The 16,939-nt window shown below is 35.7% G+C and overlaps 1 protein-coding gene across 1 annotated transcript in view; it reads right to left on the bottom strand.

Moving 5' to 3' along the window:
• The window catches only part of Pus7 (pseudouridine synthase 7), a 184,876-nt gene that overhangs the window by 95,944 nt on the left and 71,993 nt on the right, over window positions 1-16,939 (bottom strand). The window contains exon 5 of the mRNA XM_090390419.1: window positions 639-780. Within this exon, the coding sequence (XP_090246545.1) occupies window positions 639-780 (142 nt within the window). The remainder of the gene's footprint in view (window positions 1-638; window positions 781-16,939) is intronic.

The following is a 16,939-nucleotide window of genomic DNA, read 5'->3' as shown; positions in this document are numbered from 1 at the left end:
TCCTATTTTTCTTCATACTACTATGGATAAATCTAGAAATCAGCTAAAATCAGAATTATAAACATAACAGCATCTGCTTTATTCAGTATGTTACATCTAGTCTAAGTGACTGCTATTTCAGGGAGTTGCAGAATATGCTGGAGAAAATCAAAAGTGATAATGCAGATAGCAATTTAAACATGAAAATCCTCTTTAAGGAGTCTTCTATGTAAAATGCTTTACAAAATAAATGCATATGTTGTACCACCTCAGGTGTTATTTTCATGATCATTTACAATGTTAAGAGTAAATAAACTATTAAATATAAATTGCATACATTACATTGAATATGACTGAATCTAGTATATTCACGATTGACAAGGTGCTCGGTGCTCAATAACAATAATGTGGACAGCACTTGCTGATTAAGATATATGTCGATATCATCTGTGAACTACAAGGACTTGATCATTTGTATACTTTCTGCCTAAAATTATTTTTATTAGGCTCCTTTGTAAAAATTTACTGACTTTGCTCAAAATCAATGTTCTGCCAAAGATTAAACATAGTGACCATTTCAAAGAGATGATGATGAATAGAAATGCTAAGTATGGTTAAACAATAATTTATATACCACTGTGTATAATCCTTTTACCAACCTCTCTTATTTTGACTATTACTATTAGTTACTACAATGACTTTGCAATCTTCTTTATCTTCAGTATGACTCTCCAAACCAGAAAAGTTATGTCGTATGGCCTCATGGACTTTTCTTCTTCCCTCTTTATCTTTATTAGTAACCTTAAATAAAATAAAATAAAACAAGCTATTCTCAGAATAATGATTAAAAGTCACACTTAAATATTCATGTTTTTAGTAAATAAAATCCAAAATCTCACAAATTCCAATAATAACTAGCAAAAGTTTTATAAACATTGCATAAATCTTGATTTATGTAACATTTATATTACCAAACAAAAGATGTCATAATCAGCAAAATGATGAAAAACGAGATGAAGAAATTTCTTATCTTTATCATATTTGCTTTCTTCAAAAATAGGGGTTGCTTGGGAGAAAAAAATACAAGAAACAAATATTGATTTATTTTATTTTTTTTTTTTGTATATCAATCCCATTCCGGAACCTTTGATAACATAACACATTAAGCCATGGGTGGACTAAGAGATAAATAATCTAGGAAGAATCCCTATCCCTTTTTTTCAGATCATGTCAAACCTCCAATAAGCAGATTGATGGTTTCACAGAGGACGCTGAATTTCACCTGCTACCTAAGATATTCACAAGTTTCCATAATCACAAAACTATCCAAACATATTAGGGAATATGAAAATCTTATGCATGAAATGAAAACTGATGAGAAAAGGCAAACAGACCAAATAAGAAAAGATTTAGAAAAATGAAACTTGAGTTGGAACAGCATTATGTTCACGAAGAAAGAAATGGAGAGTTTTGATTTGTGACAGTTTCTCATAGAGTGGCTGATGATTTTTAAATATGAAAAGGGGGTAAGGAAGGGAATGCAAGCAAACAGATTTTTTTTAAAAAAATCATTTTGGAGGTTTACACCCTCTGTACAAGAAACAGAAGTTTTCAAAAAGAGAAGAAACTAGTGGCGCCACTTATTGTAACTTTTTGTTGTCGAAAGTGGCAACCTTCAATAGTGTTGTGTCAACTGTTTATCACATTTGTTTCATTAGATGCCGAGTTATAGTGCCAAGAGTGACAGTGTGTTTTGACAAATGTTCAGAAAATGAGTTTCAAACAGAGAGCAGCGATTGACTTTTGTGTTAAACTTGGTAAACGTTTTACCGAAACACATCAAATGCTTCAAAAAGCATACGGTGATGAATGCTTATCCCATACTCAAGTTTACGAGTGGTTTAAGTGATTTCAAAGTGGTCGTGAGACACTTGAGGAAGACAAAGAGCCAGACCATCCAAAAACTGGACTGAGCAAAGTTAACATCCAAAAAGTGTATCATTTCATCAAAGAAAACCCGAAATCATCCGCGAGATTGATTGAAGATCATCATCATCAAATTCCTGATATATACCTTCTAGGGGTGTACAGGATATGATAGTACTACATGAAATATATATACCTTCTAGGGGGGTGCACAGGATATGATAGTACTACATGAAAAATTACATCATTACTAACTTCCTATCTACAATTTTCTTCCAAATCGGTTGGTTACCATTCAAGACTCCAACATTATCAGATCTTATATTTCTGTCTTCTAAGACACTTTTTTACCATATGAATCCACCTATTTCTTGGTCTTCCTCTGGGTCTTTTTCCAAACCTGGCAGAGAACACTTGTTTTGTTAATCTTTACTCTCCTATTCTGTTTAAGTGATTAGCTCTGCTAAAGCATTCTTGGATGCTGACAATGTCAACTTTTTTCCCTAATATCCACATTTTTAATATGATATTGCCATCGATGCCATCTGCTCATGCCCCTAATCTTTCTCAGGACTCATATCTGCGGTCTCTAGTCTTTGGTCAAGTGTTTTACTTCTGACCAAGCTCTCAGATCCACCATCATCAAATTCCTGACATGTACCTTCAAGGGGGATACAGGATATGATAGTACTACATGAAAAATTTACACATCATTACTAACTTCCTACTTACAGTTTTCCTCCAAATCAGTCTGTTACATGTCAAGACTCCAATAATTTCATCATCAGATCTTATATTTCTATCGTCTAAGGCACACACTATACCGTATCAATCCACCTATATCTTGGTCTTCCTCTGCATCGTTTTCCTGCCAACCTGGCAGAGAACACTTGTTTTGCTAATCTTTCCTTGCCCATTCTGTTTAAGTGACCACACCACCAGAGATTAGCTCTGCTAATCATTCCTGGATGCTGACAATGTCAAGTTCTTTCCTAGTATCCTCGTTTTTAATATGATATTGCCATTGATGCCATCTGTTCACGCCTCTAATCTTTCTCAGGACTCTCATATCTGTGTTCTATAGTCTTTGGTCAAGTGTTTTACTTCGGACCCACCTCTCGGATCCATAAGTTAAGATTGGTTTCAACACTGTCTTGAATACAGATAATTTAGTGTTCCGACTAATTTTTCTCTTATTCCATATGAATTTATTCAATTGACTTTTACCATACCAGCTTTGATGATTCTGTTTGTCTATTTCCATATTTAATTTAACATCTTTAGTAAAAATCGTGCCTAAGTAGCTGAAATGTTTTACTTGTTCCACAGGTTCCCTGTTCACAACACTATTGACATTTTCAATAATTCTACCTATTTTCATTGTCTTTGTCTTTTTAATGCTAACGTTCATACAATATCTATTACAAGAGTTATTCAATTTAGTCAGAGAATCTTGCAGATATTTAAAACCATATTTAATTTAACATCTTTAGTAAAAATGGTGCCTAAGTAGCTGAAATATTTTACTTGTTCCACAGGTTCCCCGTTCACAACACGAATGACATTTTCAACAATTCTACCTATTTCCATTGTCTTTGTCTTTTTAATGCTAATCTTCATACCATATCTATTACAAGAGTTATTCAATTTACTCAGAGAATCTTGCAGATTTGTAGCGGATTTATTTAGAAGTATAATATCGTCCACATAAAGCAAAGAGCTGACATTAACATCTCCAATTTTGATATCATGTTTAATACCACTTTCCTTCATAATGTGATCCATATTGATAATGAATAACAGAGGGGATAATGTACATCCTTGTCTCACACCAGATTTAACATTAAACCATCTTCCTGTACTTCCTTCAATTCTAACTGCTGACTTACAACTCAAATAAAGACTAAGTATTGCTTGATATAATGCCCCATTGACACCATATAACTGTAGCATATTGAATAGCTTCTCCCTTGGCACCTTGTCATATGCCTTTTCCAGTTCGACAAAACTTAAATACCGATCTTTGTTATATTCCCATGATATCTCAACTATTTGTTGTAATGTGAAAATCTGATTCTGACAGCCTCTATTTGGTCTAAATCCAGCTTGTTCTTCACCAAGCTTTTCTTCCACAATTCTTCTCAACAGTTTCTCAAAAATGCTTGCATAGATCTTGCCAGGAACACTCAGTAGGGAAATACCTCTGTAATTCTCACGTTCAGTATTATTTCCCTTTTTATATATGGGTACTATTAGAGCTCTACTCCAATCATCGGAAATTCGTCCCTCTGTCCAGGCTTTCTGAACTATGTAGTGCAGCAACTGTAAGACTTTTATACCACCATATTTCAGCATTTCTGGTCAAATATCATCTACTCCTGCTGCCTTTCTACATTTCAAGCCTTTGATGGCTTTTTCTACTTCAAGTATGGATATGTATTCCAGACTGTTGAGAGTTTTTTACCACTGTACACTGCTTGTTTCATTTAGCAATTTTTCGAAGTAATTACTCCATACTTCAAGGATATCTTTTTCTCCTGTTTTCATGTAACTTTTATCCTCCCTAACTCCTTTTACAGCACTCTTTCCTCCATTTCTAAGCTTCTTCAACAACCTCCAGAATATCTTTCCACCTTCTTGATATTTATTTTCTATGTTCTTGCCAAAGTCCTCCCATGACTTTTGTTTAGCTAGTTTTACACAGTGTTTAGCTTTCTTACATTTGTCTCTGTATTCTCTAAGAGTAAAAGCTGACTTATTTGCCAGGAACTATTGATATGCTTTTTTCTTTAACTTCACTGACTCTTTAACTTCCTGTGTCAACCATGGAGTTCTGATTTTTCTATCCTTGCATACAACCTCACCACATGCCTTTCTGGCTGAATCAATCAGGGTTTTCTTCAAGGCTTGCCACTGAATCTCCAAGGTTTGGTTCCTGTTCTCAAACTCTTTCATTTTTTCTTCAATAATCTTTGTGTATTTTAGTCTATAGTACACATCTGAGAGCTGCTCAACTTTTCTTCGCTTTAAAACTTTCTTACATGTTATTCTTTTCAATATGGAATTCAATTTTAACCTGCTCAAGACTAAATAGTGATCGCTTCCAATTTCAAATGCTCTATACACTCTGGTATCCTGCACCAGGTAGAAAACATTACAATCAACAATAACCTAGTCAATGAGACTTTTCTTATTCCTTGCCTCTTCTCTCCATGTGAATTTGTGCACAGTTTTATGTTGGAACATGGTGTTATTAATAACCAGTCCATGTCCTGAGCAGATATCCAACAGGTATTTGCCATTATTATTAGCTTTGCTCTTTTCTCCAAATTTTCCCCAAAATATTTTTGTATTTCTGACAATCATTTCCTACTCTGCTATTTAGATCCCCAACAAGGGACCAACTTTTCCTTTTTCATTGTGTCAGTTGCTTTTTCTAAAGCATCAAAAAATTCCTCCACTTCTACCTTAGTAGAATCTTCTGTGGGACCATTGGCACAAATTAGTCTCATTGTCCAATTCCCCATTCTGATATTTACCCACATCACTCTACTTGAGCCCGCCTGCCATTCAAGAAGATTAGCTTTGTATTTTGTGTTGAATACTATGGCTACTCCATCTTTTCCTTGATTGTCATTTCCTGAATATAACATTTTGTATTTATTGTTCAGAAAGATTTCACCAGATTTCGTCTTTTCTGTTTCAGTCAGCACTATTATGTCGATCTGGTACTCATCTAATTCCTCACCTAGCTCCATTTCTTTGCCATTCAGGCTTCTTATGTTGATAGTACTGATCTTTAACTCTGGTGACGTTGAGTGGGGAGTGTGCTTTCAGATTTGTTCCAGTAGCTGACTTTTCACTGTTCGCCCTGGTTCCCTGGTGAAAACACTTGTTTAACCAGGCGACATCCTAGCCAGCATGAAATTTTGTCGTGTTGTACCATCATTTTCTATATTGGTTTAAGCCAATAAGAATACAATTTGGTTGGCTAAATACCAAATTAGCAGCCCATCCCCATTCATTCAGTATCCAGGTAGATACCCAACAGGATGCACCACGAGAAGGTGAGGATTGGGCATTAGGCCAGAAGCCCTGGTTGGTTCTCCGCATTCCTTTAAAGGCTATGTGGAGGTTTCCTACCAGTTATACAGCTTTGAACCTTAGCACCCCCACTCAGATCCATAAGTTAAAATTGGCTTGAATACCATATACAGCTAATTTAGTGTTTTGGTTAATATCTCTCTTATTCCATATAAATTTATTCAGTTGATTTCCTACCATACCAGCTTTGTTGATTCTGTTGTCTATTTCCATATTTAATTTACCATCTTCACTAAAAATCATGCCTAAGTAGCTGAAATGTTTTATTTGTTCCATAGGTTTTTCAATGTTTCTGCCTATTTTCATAGTCTTTATCTTTTTAATGCTGACCTTCATACCATATCTATTACAACAGTTATTCACTTTAGTCAGGGAATCTTGCACACTTGTAGCAGATTTATTTACAAGTATAACATCATCTGCATAAAGTAAAGTGCTGAGATTAACATCTCCAATTTTGATATCAAGTTTATTACCGCTTTCCTTCATAATGTGATCCATATAGATAATGAAATACAGAGGAGATAATGTACGTACTTGTCTGACACCAGATTTATTATCAAAACATCTTCCTGTACTTCCTTCAATTCTAACTGTTGAATTACAACTCAAATAAAGACTAATTATTGCTTGATATAATGCCCCATTGACACCATATAATTATAGTGTTTCGAATAACTTCTCTCTTGGCACCATGTTCATATGCCTTTTCCAGATCAACAAAACTTAAATACAGATCTTTGTTATATTCACATGATTTCTCAACTATCTATCGTAAAGTGAAAATCTGATCTTGACAGCCTCTACTTGGCCGAAATTCAGCTTGTTCTTCACCAAGCTTCTCTTCCACAATCCTTCTCAACTGTTTCTCAAATATACTTACACATGACTTATTAGGAATACTCAGTAATGAAATACCTCTGTAATTCTCACATTCAGTTTTATTTCCCTTTTTATATATGGGTACTATGAAAGCTCTACTCCAATCATCTGGAATTCGTCTTTCTGTCCAGGCCTTCTGAACTATGCAGTGCAGCCACTATAACACCTTTATACCTCCATACTTGAGCATTTCTGGTCAAATATCATCTACTCCTGCTGCCTTTCCACATTTCAGGCTTTTAATAGCTTTTTCTACTTCAAGTATGGATATGTATTCCTGACTGGATGCTTGGTCAGTGTTTTTTAGCGCTGTTTTGTGATCACTGCATGTTTTATTTAGCCATTTTTCGAAGTAATCACTCCATACTTCAAGGATATCTTTTTCTCCAGTTTTCATGTTACCTGTATCATCTCTAATTCCTTTTACAGCTGTTTCCTCCATTTCTGAGCTTCTTCAACAACATCCAGAATATCTTGCCAACTTCTTGATATTTATTTTCTATGTTCTTACCAAAGTCCTCCCATGACTTTTGTTTAGCTAGTTTTACAGTTACATTGTCTCTGTATTCTCTAAGAGCACAAGCTGATTTATTTGCTAGGAACTTTTGATATGCTTTCTTCTTTAACTTCCTGTGTCCACCATGGAGTTCTCATTTTTCTATCCTTGCAGACAACCTCACCACATGTCTCTCTGGCTGAATCAATCAGGGTTTTCTTCAAGGCTTGCAACTGAATCTCCAAGGTTTGGTTGCTGTTCTCAAACTCTTTCATTTTTTCTTCAATAATCTTTATGTATTTTAGTTTATAGTTCACGTCTGAGAGCTGCTCTCAACTTTTATTCATTTTAAAACTTTCTTATATGTTCTTCTATTCAATATGAAATTCAATTTTATCCTGCTCAAGACTAAATGGTGATGAATTCCAATTTCAAATCCTCTATGCACTCTGGTGTCCTGCACCAGGGAGAAAACATCACTATCAACAATAACATAGTCAATGAGAATTTTGTTATTCCCCTCTTCTCTCCATGTGAATTTGTGCACATTTTTATGTTGGAACATTGTATTAGTAATAACCAGTCCATGTCCTGAGCAGAAATCCAACAGGTATTTGCCATTATTATTAGCTTTACTCTTTTCTCTTTGAAGATGAATTGGGGATTTCAAAATCAACTGAGCACAATATTTTGGGCCTTCGTAAATTGAACTCGCGATTTGTTCCCCACAAGTTGACCAACGACCAAAAAATTTATTGAATTGAACACTGCGAGGACCTCATTAAAACCGCTCGTAAGAACTCCAACTTCCTTGAAACAATCATTACTGGTGATAAAACATGGTGTTTTGAGTATGAGCCTGAAACAAAGCACTAGAATGATGAGTGGAGACCACCAGAAGAGAGGTCCAAAAAAAAGTCGCTAGGAGAAGTCAAAAGTAAATACAATGCTGATTTGTTTCTACAATTCCAAGGTCATCATCCACAAAGAATTCGTTCCACTTAGCCAAACGGTCAATGGTGAGTTTTATCTCGAAGTTTTGAAGCGATTGATAGCGAGAATTCATCGCATACGGCACGAATATTGTGATACACGCAGCTGGTCACTTTAGCATGATAATGCACCATCTCATCGTTCAAACATTGTGAGACAGTTTTTGAGCAAAAACCATGTTTCTGTGTTGGATCACTCACCATATTCACCTGGTTTAGCACCCTGTGACTTCTTTCTCTTCTGCTGACTTCATTTTCCAATGAAAGGAAAGCAATACAACACCATTGAAAATGTAAGTGGCAGTAACCACGACCCTCAACAATATCCCAAAAACTGATATAAAAAACTCATTTAACCAATTAATTGACTATGCCAAACGCTGTATCAAAGATGAGGGAGAATATATTGATTGAAATAATGATTTGAATAATTATAATTGACCTGTGTTTTATTTTCTATCAAAAGTTCGGTTTGTTTTTGGACAGAGGATGTAATGGAATATTTTCAGCACTGGGAAAGGATTAAAACTAATTTTAATGCTTCCAATATTTCATCTCAGTCACGAGACATCTTCAGAGATTACAAATAACTTTTGTAACAACAATGGATGATCAATATAAAAGAATATGATCTGAAACACAAGTTAATTTATTTTATTTTTTTCTGTCTATGATAATTTTATTTTTATTTTTTTTTATCCACAATGACAGATGAATAATAATTCAATAGAAGATTAAAAATAAATTCAATCCAGTCATCTACAGCAGATCTTTTACATGGAAGATGAATTTCATCACCCCAGTATGAGACAGTTTCCCCAAATTACTGGAGGCCTAAGGTGGCTTGAAAGTTCTGTTCAGTCTCTAAAGAAGGATTTCCAACCAGGTAAAAATGAATAAAAATCACAGAAAAAAATTCCTTATCCAACTCATGGTAGATTTGCAATCTTTCATTGATATGAGTTACATTTTTTAAAAAAAATGCAACAGACAATAAGGAATACTACATAGTGAACACAATGAAAAACAAAATCAGTTTTATAATGAAAGCTGCATTTCATTTTTTTATATAGATCCCATGCATAAGTTTCAAGACCTATAACATTTCAGTGCTGTTGAGTGTTTGAGTCAAGGGGAGGGGGCAGGTGATTAAAATAGATCATCCAATATTTAAAAAAAAAAAAAAAAAAAAAAGAAAGAGAGAGACATGAACTATTTGGGTTGGTGGGAGAGAGTGCTGCATTACAGTTTCTTAGGATTTTGTTGTAGTGCCTGATACAGCTGACATGTTCTCTTATATAATTTTAAGAAGAATGTACCCCTTTTTTTTTCCTAATGTTTTTTTTCATTAGGCAGAAACATGTGAAAATCATTGCGTCCCATTTCTTTGAAAACAAGTTTTATAATTATCACCAATTTTACTGTGAATATGAAATCAATTTTTCATAATACATTTGCTAAAGAGAAAACTTTCTACTGAAGCAATGATGCTAGGAACTGGTATCATTGCTTCAGTAAAAAAAAACACTTGCCTACTAAGTTTCCAAGAGTCAGAAATGGCTGAAGGGTTAAATCAATCAATCAATCAATTCCAGGATAAACTAGATGGTGATGAAAGAAGAAGAAACTGATCCTCACTGGAAATTAAAAAATGATCAAATGTAAGAGGAAGGAGTGAAGAAAGTAGGATCTTTCTTCTGGGTAGTATGACAGGACTGTATTTTTATAGTACTGAAATTCACAAGATTATCTTATCCCACTTGAAAATGGTGAGGATATCTGTTTAAGACAGTGGCTATGGAAGATCTTGAATCCTGAATCCTACAAGGTTGGTAAATAAAGAGCAGAAATGGAGAGTAGTGCCATCAACAAAGTGACATATAGGATCAGAAGTCAGAGAAGAGAGAGAGAGAGAGAGAGAGAGAGAGAAAGTCATTGGTGTATAGGAGGAAAAGCATAGGTGAAAGTACAGAATCTGGAGCACTCCAGCACTGATAAAAAATATCTGAGAGGAAGCCATCCATTATGACATGCAATAAACAACCAGAGGTAACCATATCCAATCACAAAGGCCAAGAGAGAGAGAGAGAGAGTGCAGGAAGATCATACCAGTGGTAGAATGTTGAGGTGATCAAGCATGAACAAATGCCTTGGAAATATTAAGAGTAACCATAGAGTTAGTCCAAATATTTCCATTGCCTGTATCCAAAAATGATTAAGGTGAGTGAGGAGATCCTTAGAACAGGAATGGCAGAATTCATAGTGAGGATCACTAATTGACTGATGGGTCTCCAGGTAGTGGAGAAGTTGGTTGTTGATAACCTTTTCTATCATTTTTGAGAGTATTGAGGTGAAAGCAATGCGATGACAGTTTAATGGCTTAATTTTATCCCCTTTTTAGGGACTACTGCTGAATGCTACAATTTAATGAAAATTAGATTTTTAGTATTACTACTTTTCTGAGAAGGATAGACATTATAAGTGTGTTGAGGCTTAAGTGCTGTGAAGAATTCATGTTGGAGGTTTAAAGGAATATTATCAGCACTGAGAAAGGATTAAAATTAATTTTAATGCTCCCAATATTTTATCTCAGGCACAGAGACATCTTCAGGGATTACAAAAAACTCTTTGTAACAACACACACAAATATAATACAATGATAAGTAAAACAAATGTGTGAAACTTAAGTACTATCTAAGTGGTGCACCCTCTATGGAGAGTTTGTGAATGTATTTGCCTGTATGAGTAAGTTTTTGGAAGGGTAAACTATTGTTATTTTCCTTTTCCATCATAAACTAAATTCTTGGATGTAGGCAATTGAGGTGACTGAGGAAGGAGTCTAATGTGTCTGGGCCATGAGGCCAAATAGAGAACACATCATCTACATATCTTAGCCAGACAGAAGGTTTTAGAGGGGAAGAGTCTATGGCTCATTTTTCAAACTTTTCCATGTAAAAATTGGCAAGAGTGGGGTGAGAAGGGGGGAAACCCCATGGCAGTTCCCTCTATCTGTTTGTAGATTTTCTTCTTCCAAGAAAAATAACCAAAATTGATGGCAAAGGAAAAGAGCTCTAAGATATCAGAAGGAAAAACGTTTTTTAAGAGTGTTAAGATGTCATTTAGGAGGATATTGGTAAACAATGAAATGATGTCAAAGCTGACCAATATATCTGTATTATTTAAAGTAAGATTTTCAATTAAGTTTTTAAAGTGGGTCGAGTTTTTTACACAAGATGTGGTAAGACCAGTGATGGGGGGGGGGGGATCAGAGCGTTAGCTAGCTGCTTTGACAATTTGAATTTGTAGCAAGGTGCATTAGTGGCATCTACTATAGGTCTTAGCAGAGAATTGGGTTTGTGAATTTTAGGTAAACCATATATCCAAGGGGGGGACAAGAACCGAAAGGATTGAGTATTTTTGAAATGTCAGGAGGACATGTTTTTTAGTAGGTTTTTTAATTTTTTAACTTGAGTTTTTGTGGGATCGTGTTCAAGGGGTATGTAGGTAGCACGTTCCCAGAGAATAATATCCATTTTCTGATTATATTCTGAGGTGTTAAGGACGACTGTGGCATTACCCATATCAGCTCTGGTAATGATGATACTTTTTTCTTTCAATAATTTTCTGAGGGCAGAGAGTTGTCTGGAAGATAAACTACTTTCTGGAGGTCACAACTGGGAGAGGATGTTAGCTACGTCAAGTCTGATGTTATTGGCTGTTTCCGGAGCTAAGTGACAGATTCCCCGTTCGATGTTGTACATAATATCTAATACCGGAACTTCTTTAGGTGCAACGGCAAAATTGTGGCCGAGGCTTAAAGCACTGACAGCATCTTCATTGAGTCTTTTTAACAACAAGTTGACTACTGTATGGAGTGGTTGAACTTGAGGTAGCAGTTTCGATTTACAAAGGTTATTAAACTTTTGGATATGCTTATTTTTTGGAATTCTTTCTGAGTGGAAGCTTGTGAGGTGCTAAAGAGAATGGACCAAAGTTCAGGAGATTGAGTATAGCGGAGAGCTCTGATTGTAACGAGCCAATGGTGGCCTTTGTCGTAGTGAGGCGGGTGCGAGTTGCGGCAATCTGCTCTCGTAATAGTGCCAGACTAGCACATTTATATATATGGAGGGATTTATTTGATTTAAATTTGATTTTAAGTCTGATAACACAGTTAGGAATAACTTTTGAGTCCCCTAAATGACACCTTAACACTCTTAAAAAATGTTTTTCCTTCTGATATCTTAGACCATCAATTCTGGTTATTTTTCTTGGAAGAACAAAATCTACAAATAGATAGAGGAAACTGCCATTGGTCCCCCCCCCCCCCCCCCTCACCCCAGTCTTGCCAATTTTTACATGGAAAATTTTGAAAAACGAGCCATAAACTCTTCCCCTCTAAAACCTTCTATCTGGCTAAGATATATAGATGATGTTTCTCTATTTGGCCTCATGGCCCAGACACATTAGACTCCTTCCTCGGTCACCTCAATAGCCTACATCCAAGAATTCAGTTTACGATGGAAAAGGAAAATAACAATAGTTTACCCTTCCAAAAACCTACTCATGCAGGCAAATACATTCACAAACTCTCTCACTACCACTCCTCTCAACAATATGGCATTATTAAAACTCTAACCAATAGAGCCCACAAACTTTGTTCCAGTGAAACCGCCCTTTCAACCGAACTCAAACACATACACAACACCTTCCTTTCCAATGGCTACGGTGATTACAGAATTAAAAAAAATCAAGTCCTTTCCTCATTCCCAGACCATCTCTTCAGAAATGCCCTCACCATACCTTACATCAGTGGCAAATCAGAAAAAATAGCCAGGTCGTTAAAAAAGTATAACCTCCATACAGCTTTTAAGCCCCACCATAAACTTACTACTCTTATCCATTCCACCAAAGATCAGCTCCCACCTCTCTCAGTGCCTGGATTATATAGAGCACCTTGTTCCTGTAAGCTGGCTTACTATCAGATAGACAGGCAGATCAGCGACCATCCACTAAGAAGAACACAAGTCATACATCTGCAATCATGATTATGGTCAAGTCAATCTGGCCTTGCAGACCACGTTTTGGATACAACCCACAGGATCTCCTGGAAAAAACCACCATGCTCCACTATAGTAAATTCAAAAAAGAAAGACTGTTTTTCAATCTGCATCTGCACTCAGGAATCAGCCTAATTTAAACAAATATGGTTGCATAAAACTTTCCAAAATTTTGGAAACATTAATTATCAGAGATCCTTCTTTACATCCTAGGCCACCTGCAAACGCCCATAGAGGGCACAGCACTTAGATAGGAACTTTAGTTTCACTCACTTGTTTTACTTATCATTGTATTGTATTGTATTTGTGTGTGTTGTTCCAAAATGTTTTTTGTAATCCCTGAAATGGGATTACAAAAATATTTCCAATATTTCCTACTTTGAATATTTCGTCTCTGTGACTGAGACGAAATATTGGAAGCATTAAAATTAGTTTTAATCTGTGCTGATAATATTCCATTAAACCTCCAACATGAATTAGACATTATAAGATTTGAATATCTACATCTAATATGTTGTTAAATATATTTACTTATATGATTTATACTTAATTAGTTGTTACTTGATTATATCCTATCTTATTCAAAACCTTATTCACTTAAAATCCTACCGGTTTTTCTATTGTTATGTCCCAACGCTGTTATGCTCTTGTATTCCCAGAATTATAATTATGTCGTTGCTTTCTCTATATTTTCTGATTTATATCTTCCTATTCTATCTTCCTATCGCTATTTTACTTCTTCATATCTGGCCTAATATACATATATCTAGGATTGTTTCCTCTTTAGATACTGGCGAATTTATATTTTGCTGCGCCAGCCAGTATCCTATAGCAGAAAAGGATCCTTACTCAGGGTGACAATACTAGATTCTGAGGCGTTCTTACACAATTATCTTTAACTTTAATGCTGCCGTATAGATTAAGATTATTGTAGTCGTGACCTAAATCTATAATTATATGCACTTCCTAATTCCTTCCTGCCAAAATAGGTTCTATTTTTATAAGTGGTAGTTTGGAATCGTAATCAGGCATGACTCAGGCTTAGGTAAATGTGACATGTTTATTGGAATATCTAAACAGAATACATAAAATTTCTTACGCTCAATTTGACTCAATACTAAATGAAACTCGAGTTAAGAGGTTAACATATTCTAAATTAATTAAAGGTCATAAAGCATGCGAAACACAATAACTGCATAGTGGGATAGATAGCAAATGATATGAAGTTAAACTAAAATTCCTTTCTGTAATGCTATTTATAAGATAATATAAACAAACATTCTAATGTTACTCAATTACTAAAATCCACAATTCTGATCTCATTAAGTTAATCCTATGACATACAATTACTAAAGATCTTTTCCAAACAATTCTTCTTACTCTCTCAAAGGAGGTTAATTTTCTAATTAGAGACTGTCCACAGAGTTCTTTAGAATACTGTTCTTAATTTCACATTTGCAAACAATCTTCTCTCTTCTAATGAATTTCATACACAAAATAGAGTAATTTCATCTTACCGAACTTTTTCCGCGTCTTTCAGCACCACGTGTACGTCTGGTTACTTCTTCTCTATTGGCTGTCCACACGGCAACGTAGGGGTTATGCTATCTTCATTATTTCTGCCGAAAACAGACTTGAATCTTTGCATTTCAGGAACAACTCGATGGGACTTCTCAGCGACAGCTTGATTCTGCTAGGACTGGAAATTTTTACCTTCAGCTCTGAGTAGAATCCTTCTCCATTTTCAAGAAAGCCTGCTGTCTGACATCTTATCTTAGCACAGACGCTTCATCCCCCCCCCCCTTAATGCAAACTCCTGCTAACTTCCGAGCCACCAAACAGGAAAACGATGCGACAAGAGACATCTCCGATACGACGCTCGTCCCCCTATATTCCTCCTTAGAGCGCCCTCTTTTTCCTCAGTCCCCTTTGCACACGACCCATATCTTTTCACCCCTTGGGTTCATCCCTTGCTTTTTCCCAACGCTGTTATGCTCTTGTATTCCCAGAATTCGCATCAATATATGTTCCACTTAAGCAACTGCCGCCAGCGTCACGTTGTACACGTGTAGTTTTATACCTTCCAAGAATTATTATTTAGTAACTATTTGATGACTCACAGTTAATTTTACACAGCTTAAGTGAGGCTTAAATTAAGTCAGATTATCCCTCTTTTAAGACATACTCTAATAAAATCTTAATATGAACACAATAGATTAAATATATCGTACATGAAATAAGGAATGCAAATTTTATACATAAAGTGAAGAAGTTTCACTTTTAATTTTAGCTGATGTGCAGGTATTTCTCTTTTTTTTGTAAGTTTAATATGTTGGATTCTGAATGAATGATTTCTTTGCAAGATTCCTTCATTCAGGATCTAACAAAGGCCCCCTCTTTTTATAAAAAAGGTTTTTCTAATTCCTTTATAAAAACTCTTTTTGCTTCTCCCTCAATCCTCTGGGGATGAACCTTGCATTCTTTCTGGTCCTTCGGTCATATCTAGATTGGACAAAAACTCCTTTTCTGTCACTGGCTGTGCTTCCTTCTCTTATCTCTGTTGAACTTAACACGTATCCCACATTACTCTGTACCTTATCCTTCCGTTTACATTTGACCACACTGCTATCTTGTAATGTATTGGGCCAAATTCCATTTTTTATCTGAAATATTCACAAATTTTGCACAATCTGTGAGTATGTGTAAAGCCGTCATAGCAAGAGGTAAATCCCAAACTAATAACTCACTTATTGCCCTTCTAAAGTTAAAAAGAAAGCATAAGAAATGAGCATAAATTAACTGCCGCTTAGATTTTCCTAATTTCCCATCCTCTATGCTTTGATCATCTACTACTTTGACGTTTGTTATGAGGTAAGTCTCAGTCTGGCTGTTGTCTTTGGATGTTGAAGTTAATGAAGAATCAGTCTGGCTATCTATACATTCTTCATTATCCCTCTTAGACTGTACACTTTGTACGATGTTAGTCTCATTTTGCATTCTGCCTTGACGTGATTCCCTAACTTTCCTTCCATTATTATTTCTCTCGGGGTGCTTCAGGGTCAAAGCTGTATAACTGAGAGGAGACCACATAGCCTTTAAAGGAATGCGGAGAACCGACCAGGGCTTCTGACGTAATGTCCAATCCTCACCTTCTCGTGGTGCACCCTGTTGGGTATCTACTTTGATACTGAACGAACGAGGATGGGCTGGCAATTTGGGATTTAGCCGACCAAATTGTATTCTTATTGGTTAAACCAAAATAAAAAATGATGGTACAACATGACAAAATTTCATGCCGGCTGGGGCGTCGCCCGGTTAAACAAGGCCCCCGTTGTTTTCGCGAGGGAACCAGGGCGAACAGCGAAAAGTCAGCTACTGGAACAAATCTGAAAACAAACCCCAACTAAACATCACCAGAGTTAAAGATCGGTACTATCAACGTAAGAAGCCTGAATGGCAAAGAAATGGAGCTAGCTGAGGAATTAGATAAGTACCAGATCGAC

Source organism: Typopeltis vanoorti, chromosome 3, assembly GCF_054136105.1.
Source record: "Typopeltis vanoorti isolate ZY-2024b chromosome 3, IOZ_Tvanoo_1.0, whole genome shotgun sequence".
In the NCBI taxonomy this organism is placed as follows: Eukaryota; Metazoa; Arthropoda; class Arachnida; order Uropygi; family Thelyphonidae; genus Typopeltis; species Typopeltis vanoorti.
This window is presented reverse-complemented; position numbering and strand designations above follow the sequence as displayed.